The 8288-nt window shown below is 28.6% G+C and overlaps 1 protein-coding gene across 1 annotated transcript in view; it reads left to right on the top strand.

Moving 5' to 3' along the window:
• LOC117171264 overlaps positions 1 to 7725 on the top strand; it is a 26448-nt gene extending 18723 nt beyond the window's left edge. Inside the window, exon 7 of the mRNA XM_033358396.1 lies at positions 7332 to 7725. Coding sequence (XP_033214287.1) covers positions 7332 to 7511 — 180 coding nt within the window. The 3' untranslated portion in view covers positions 7512 to 7725. The remainder of the gene's footprint in view (positions 1 to 7331) is intronic.
• Positions 7726 to 8288: the final 563 nt, after the last annotated feature.

The raw sequence follows: 8288 nt of genomic DNA, 5'->3' as shown, positions 1-8288 counted from the left end.
CAACCGGCTCTGTAACTCAATGAATTTCAATTTGTCCATTTTCTTATTAGACATTTTTCATAGTAAAAAGGTCAAGCTTTCTTTTGAGACTATTTAAAAAAATCGTAGATGCCTAAATTGCGAAAAAAGTTAAATAAACAATTGATTTATTGAAAAAATTGATTAAACAATTTTTTTGTTATAAATAATAAAATAGGATGAAAGCGTGTAAAAAGCATTTTCCAAAACCCTCATAAAAATTTTAAATCGCGTAATTAGAAAGGAAGTTATAGGCGTTTAAAACTACCCCTGCAGGCATTGGTGTTGAACATTCAACCCCCCCCCTCACTTGGGGAGGGTTGGTAATCCTGGTCTATAAGTTTGTGGATTAACTACTGTTGGGTAGGCGAACATATTCCCAGAATTTAGAGACAATCGAAAAACATGACTTTTTGAGTTATTTATTTATTTCCCTTCTTCAACAAATTTTTAATAACACTAATTTATGAACAAAATTTTATGTATTAAAACAAAAGAAGGTCATTATTAGTCTATAAAATTACTAAAATTCCACTTATATCTGACTATTACGTAAATTGAGAAATAATTATTTCACAATTCATTTCACTCTATCCATTCTTGTATACATATAATTAACACTCTAGAAATCTTTTTACTAACAAAAATAATGAGATTTGAAATTGAGTCATCTTTAAGCTTGCTAAACGTTTACATTTTTATGTTTTTTATATTTTGCCCATTCGATTTCATGTTGAAGTAGGGCCACGTGCGAGAAGCGCCGCTATACGGCGAAATGTCGCATATAGAAATTCATAGAAATAAGGACCGGCCATCTTTTTTAGAGTTGGATAGGGCAAAAATATGCACCAAATGTAAAGAAAATGGCTTTTCCGGCATCATATTTAAAAAGGGGAAAGTGAGTCATTGGTTTTGAGTGAGTGGAAATATAGAAGAGGGGAAGTAGGGGAATTGAGGGGAAATTAGAAAAGAGGAAGTAGGGGAAGTGATGGAAAAGGGAGCGGAAGTATGGGTTATCAGGGGCAGTGAGACGAGTGAGCGGAAATGAGGAGAAGTTAGGTATGAGGTAGTAGGAAAAGTTAGAAGAAATAATGGGAGAGGAAGAAGTGAAAATAAGGGGCAATAGTGAGAGGGGAAGTAGGGCAACTGAGAGTTAAATATGGGAGGTTGAGCAGGAAAAATAAAGTGGAAGTAGGGTAAATTCCGGGAAATTAGGTAAGGGAACGTGAGAGGATATAATAGGAGGCAATATAGCGGAAATGAGTGGAAGAAGGGGTATTGAGGGAAAATTTGAGGCCAAAAGTAAGGTAAGTGTGGGAAAATTAGGTGAAGAGTAGCAAGGTATGAGGATTAAAATTACTAGTGGGAAAATAAGGAAAGTGAACGGAAATTAGGAGATGGGAAGCAATAGGAAATTATGTGAGTAGAAGTAGCGAGAATGAGAGAATATTATGGAAGGGGAAATTAAAGGAGGGGAAGTGCAGAAAATAAAAGGATAAATTATGAGAGGAAGAAGTGTAAGTTATGGGAGTTAGGAGAGGGGATGTAATCAGAAACTAACGGAAGAGAATTAAGGAGAAAGGAGGGAAAGTAGAGATAATATGAGGATAATTTATGTGAGGAAGAAGTGTAATTAAGAGAGTAATAATAATAGTAATAAGTATGTAATATGAGTAATAAGTATGTAAGGAAGTGTAATTAAGAGAGGTGAATTATTACAGGGGAAATAAGTAAAGTGAACGAAAATTAGAAGAGGGAAAGTAATAGGAAATCAAGGGAGTAGAAGTGGGGAGAATGAGAGAATATGATGGAAGGGGAAAGAAAAGGAAATTAAGGGATGGGAAGTAGAGAAAATAAGAGGATAAATAGTGAGAGAAATAAATGTGAGTTAGGGGAATTAGGAGAGGGGAATTATTACAGGGCAAATAAGGAAGGTGAACGGAAATTAGGAGAGGGGAAGTAATAAAAAATTAATGTAGAAGAAGTAAGGAGCATGAGAGAATATTATGGAAGGGAAAAATTAAGAGAGGGGAAGTAGAGAGAATGAGAGGATAAATTATAAGAGGAAGAAGTGTGAGTTAGGGGAAATAGGAGAGGGGAATTAGGTGAAGCGATGGGAATAAGGCCATAGAAAGTAAAGAATATGAAGAAAAATAAGGGCTCATAAGGAAAAATGTGGAGAGGGAAAGCCTAGGAAATGTTCGAACGGTAAGTGAGAGGAAATAATGGGGGATTAGATGTGAGAGGAAATGAAGGAAGGGAAAGTAGTAGAAGTGAGAGAAAATGATGAAAGGGGTAGTAGAGGTTGTTTTCGGAAATGACGGTACTGGAAGTAGGAAGAATTAGAGGAAGAGAAGGAGTGGAAGTGATCAGAAATTACAAGAAAGAAAGTGGGGTAAGTGAGGAGAGGAGAAGCGTGTAAAGTAAGAGATGACGGAAAGTAGGGAATATTATTGGAAATGTGGGGGAGTAGGAGAGGGTAATTAGGCTGGTGTAGGAAGGTAGGTCAAATTTACCCACAGGTTAACATTTTTTCGTTTAATTTATTTCATATACGAATTACCGATTTGGCTAATTTTAACGCGAAATGTAGTTTTTAAGGCACAATTAAAAAAAAATCTATATGTTTAAAAATAGATGATATGCCCATTTTTTCATTAAATTTTTTTAAACTAATTACAATTTTTACCAGAAAATAAATTAATGTCGAAAATTGTTACTGAAAAGTAATTTCTAGCCTATTTTATAAAAAATATTCAATAATAGCTACTAACAGCTACAAAGCTAATTTGTTTATTAAATTTTTAAATAATTTTTAAAAAACCAATCTGAATCTTGTTAATCCTTAAAATAGCGCTTTTGCTCATTAATTTGTTTATAGCTCAATAAACAATTGTTTGCATTTTCTGATTAATATACGTGAGAATTCCGAGAAATAAAATTCACTACTTAACAAATTTTTTAAAGAATTGCAAACAGCTTAAATAAAATAGGAGACTCGGATTCTCTAGAATACCTATTTTTTCGCGACTGCAATATTTTGAGATTTTGTTTTCCAAAAATATAACAAAAAAACCTTTCTCCTACTTCGTAAATAACTTAAGGAAACAATAAATACTACATTTATTTCATTTTTCATTACGCCGTGTTTCTAGCGTCGAAAGACAGCAATTAAAAATTGTTTATTAAATAAACAATATAAAAATTGATATTTCGATCAATTCTCTTTAATTTAAACACTCTGAGATCGATGGCCCACGTTTTCCTTTTTAATTGGAATGCCCCTTTTAGAAAAATATGTAATTATAATTTTTCATTTAATCAAAGTCAAGCTCTTAATTTTTACAAGTATTTTTACCAACAAAATAGTCTATTATACAATTTCATTCTAATCAAAATATTTTTGTTAGATTTCATTAGATGCCTTTATTTTGCACTTATTTTAATGTGCTTTCTGAAACCAATTGCTTAATCAAAAAACCTCTATGGTTTTATTTTTGAAACTGTTTATTTCCATACCTGAATCATTAAGGGATGTTAAAAAACCCCTTCAAATAAATGCAAACACTTTTCCTGATAGGAAATTCTTCTTGCTTTTATTCTTAAGTGATTTTTGACGCTAATATATTAATCGAAAAATCTCCCGTGGTTTTGGTTGTTCGGAAGTGTTGATTTCCTTACTTGAATCTTTAAGGGATGTTAAAACAACCCTGATAATAAATTGAAACATTTTTCTTAGTAGAGGAATTTTCTTGCATTTATTTTAAAGTGATTCCTTACCACAATGACTTTATCAAAAAATCTTTTGTAATTTTAGTTTTATTGGAAATTTCAATTTCCCTGTTTGAATATTTAGAAAAGTGTAATATGTTACTTTTAACAATCTTAAAAATAAATTCCAATTAAGACTGAGTTTCAAGATTACTGAGACCATAACTTATAATTCCAAATTACCAAAGTATCAAACTCGTAAAAAAATTATTTTAATATTTTTATCGATTAAAATAATAATTTTACAGGTACGTGGAATTTTAAATTTTGCTAATTATAATTTTCGGGAATTCACGAATTTCAATAATTTAGCAATTATAATTTCTTGAAATTTTATTTATTATAATTATAAATATAATATATATAAAATCCTATAAATGAACTTTTTGGTTGAAAACTAACTTTTTTGTTGAAAATTCAATTGTTTTGTAGAAAATTGTATTTTTTTGGGTTACAAAACCAAATATTTTTATGGAAAATTCAACTATTTTGTTAAAAATTAGTACTTTAGGCTTGAAAATTGAACTGAATTCATTGCAAATTGAACTATATTGTTAAAAATCCGCCTTTTTAGGTTGAAAAATTAACTATTTGGTTAGAATTTCACTTTTTTCTTGAAAATTTAATTGTTTTGTGGACAATTATTTTTTTCGGACAGAAAAACAAATATACCTATTGAAAATTTAACTATTTTGTTGAAAATTTCACTTTTTAGGTCATAAATTTAACGTTGTAGATAAAAATTAACTTGTTTGTTGAATATTCATATTTCTGGTCGAAAATTGAACTTTTCGGTTGAAAATACTTTTTTGTTGAAAAGTCAATTGTTTTGTAAAAAATTAGTTTTTTTTCGGCTTAAAAAACCAAATATCATTATTGAAAATTTAACTATTTTGTTGAAAATCTGTGCTTTAAGCTGAAAAATTAACTATTTGGTTAAAATTTCACTTTTTTCTTGAAAATTAAATTGTTTTGTAGAAAATTATTTCTTTCGGTTTGAAAAACCAAATATCTATATTGAAAATTCAACTGTTCTGTTGAAAATTCGACTTTTTAGGTGGAAAATTCATCTTCTTGGATAAAAGTTAAATTTTTGGTTGAATATTTATATTCTTTTGTCGAAAATTTTACCATTTGGTTGAATGCTAACTTTTTCGTTGAAAATTTAATTGTTTTGTAGAAAATTAGTTTTTTTGGGTGAAAAAAACCAAAAATTTGTATTGAAAAATTCAACTATTTTCATTGAAAATTGAACTATTTTGTTGAAAATTCGGCTTTTTAGGTTGTAAATTGAACTATTTCGATAAAAATTAATTTTTTACTATATACTCATATTTTGTGGTCGAAAATCTAATCATTTGGTTTAAAACTAACTTTCTTTTTGAAAATTTAATTGTTTTGTCTTTTGTTGTATCCTTGTTGTATAAATGTTTTTTGGTTTGTTTTAAACATTTAAATAGTTTCACTGAAAATTCAACTATTATATTTAAAATTCGTCTTTTCTGGGCTGAAAATTGAACTGCATTCATTGAAAATTGAACTATTTTGTTCAAATTTTGCCTTTTGAGGTTGAAAAATGGACTATTTGGTTAAAATTTCACTTTTTTCTTGAAAATTAAATTGTTTTGTAGAAAATTAGTTTTTCGGATTGAAAAACCAAATATCTTTATTGGAAATTCAACTATTTTGTTAATAATTACTCCCTTTGGCTTGATAAGTGAACAATTTGGTATAAAATTCGTCTTTTTCGGATAAACATTAAACTATTTTCATTGAAAGTTTAACTATTTTGTTCAAAATTCGGTTTTTTAGTTTGAAAATTAAAGTTTTTATTAAATATTAATATTTTTTGGTCGAATATGTAACTATTTGGTTGAAAACTAATTTTCTTCTTGAACAATTAATTGTTTTGTAGAAAATTGTTTTTTTTTGGATTACACATTTAAATAACTTTACTGAAAGTTCAACTATTTTGTTTTAAATTCGTCTTTTTTGGTCTTTTGATCAAATTAAACTACAAATAAAAATCGTTCATAAATATTTTTCATAGTTTTATTTTATTCAGTACCACCAAAATCTGCTGCAACCAAAATTAAATTATGTCCATTTTTTCCCAAGATACGACTTCTTATAGAAAATGTTCATTAATTATTCATAATTCACCTGAATATTTAAGTACTTTTTAAAAAAAAAATACATGTCTAATATTTTGCTTTGGAAAATAATATATTAGAAATGTGTTACAGCAACTCTTAAAATAAATTCGATTAATTTTTAAGCGATATCTTAGCGTAATAGATGGATTAAAAAATCTCCTGTGGTTTTGGTTTTTGAAAAATGTTTATTTTCTTGATTGAACATTTGTGGGATGCTAAAACTACACTTAAAATCAATTCATCGATTTTTCCTGTATGGTGTTTCCTACACTTATTTTAAAGAGATTTTCGAAACTAATAGTTTAATCAGAACATCCGCAGGGGGCTTTTTTTTGTCAGAAAGTGTCGGTTTCCTGAGTAAAATTTTTAAGGGATGTTGAAACAACCCTTTAAATAAATTTAGCAATTTTCCCTGCGAGGAGTTGCTTCCAAATTTATTTTATAGCAATTTTGGACCCCCAGACTTTGATAAAAAGTCTCTTGTGGATTTGGTTGTTAGGAAGTGTCGATTTTCTTACTTGAATTTTTAAGGGATGATAAAACAACCCTTAATATCAATTTAAACACTTTATTCAATGAGAAATTTTTCTCTAAATTGTAAAGTAATTTTCAACCACATCTAGCCAAATATAACAAAAATTCTGGCAATTTGTTGAGTAAAAGCGTTTATTTTTTTGATAATTTTCTTTTGAACTATTGATCTGCAAATTCGAAATTATAAGAAAAATGTATAATTAGACATTTTGTCTGAAAGCCTTTTTCTGTACATTTTGTGTGGACTACTTTAATTTTTATTTGCAAATATAATACCGTGTCTTTATATTTCTTAAATTTACCTGTTCTTTAACCCTTAAAGTGCATTGTGGGTGTAACACCCCAGGAAATTTTAAAACTCTTATAAACCATACTTAATTCGAAAAAATTAAGTAAGTGTCGCCATCTAGCTTTAGGTGGAGACACGAACTGCAAGTAAAGTCGTTTAGCATACTAAATGCAAATAAATATTTTTTTCAAAGCACCCATGTTTCAATCTTTTTTTAACGAAAATACACTATTTAAAAAGTATAGTCATAAATTTTCGGGTTAAAATAATTAAAATTGCGCGAGTTTTGAATTTGTAAGTAAAAACCCAATTTTTTTACTTTTTTAAAATAATTTTTTAACAAACTTAAAATAAATAAATGACTATAAAACCAACTTTCCCTTATAAAGATATCTTAAAATATATCGGATAATTTTATTCTGACAAAATATTCAATAGGGGTTAAACAATACATGATTAAATACGCTGGGGTGTTGAACACCCACGATGCACTTTACCGTGATTTTTACCATGTATGCACTTTGACGATTAATTAATATTGTTAAATAAATTATTATTTACAGACTTTGTCAGTGGAATATATTCATAATGAAAGAAGTAGGGATTACATGATCGATCTGATGAAGAAAAATGGATATTATGTTCACAGTTATGTTGAACATGAAGACAATCTAGCAAATGATATAATTTTCGTAAAAGAAGAATTTATGCCACTGAAAACAAATAATTTAGATATAAATTAAGTATTAGTCTTGAGCTAGAACTGATTTATTCTCAATTTCTCCAAACTATAAAGATTTTAATTTATTGAACTGTATTCTTAACAGTGAGCTCAGTAATTGTTCATCATGTCAAAATGAAATTCTCACTTTTGAAGCATTCCTAAATGATAGTATATAAACTAAGTTACAAATATTAGTGGGGGAGGGGGCAAAGAGTACAGTTGGTAACATGTGGGGGGAGGGGTCACGTGAATGTAACGTTACGAACTTAGATAACGTTTAGTATGTTTTTTAATGATAAATTTTAATAAAGTTTTTGACTTTTGCGAAAAATGCTCCATATTCCTCTCTTTTTATCTTTTTAACCCTCAAACGGTACACTCCAACCCAATATACGTAAACGGTACACTGGTGCGAATTGGTTTGTTTGCGATGTTAATATTAATTATTTAATATATTGAACATATAATAAACAACTAGCATATATCACACATATTTAACATCTATATATGTGGGAATAATCCGCTGATAATTCGGGTGCGAATTCGCACCAGTGTGCTGTTTGAGGGTTAAATAAAACAAGTTTATTTTTTCTGTCTTTAAGAAATTTCTCCTTTTTCTCGATCTTTAATGTTTGTCTTGGTTAATAATTTTGTATTTGATTAAAAATTTAATCATTTTGATAAAAATGCAATGATTTTGTTAAAAAATTGTCTTTTTGGTTGAGCATTCATCTCTTCAGTGGGAAATTTAACTATTTCGTCAAAAATTCATGTTTTCTGGTTGAAAAAATCTATG

Source organism: Belonocnema kinseyi, chromosome 4 (genome assembly GCF_010883055.1).
Source record: "Belonocnema kinseyi isolate 2016_QV_RU_SX_M_011 chromosome 4, B_treatae_v1, whole genome shotgun sequence".
NCBI lineage: Eukaryota > Metazoa > Arthropoda > Insecta > Hymenoptera > Cynipidae > Belonocnema > Belonocnema kinseyi.
Note: the sequence above shows the minus strand (reverse complement) of the source record. Positions and strands in the feature narration are given on the sequence as shown.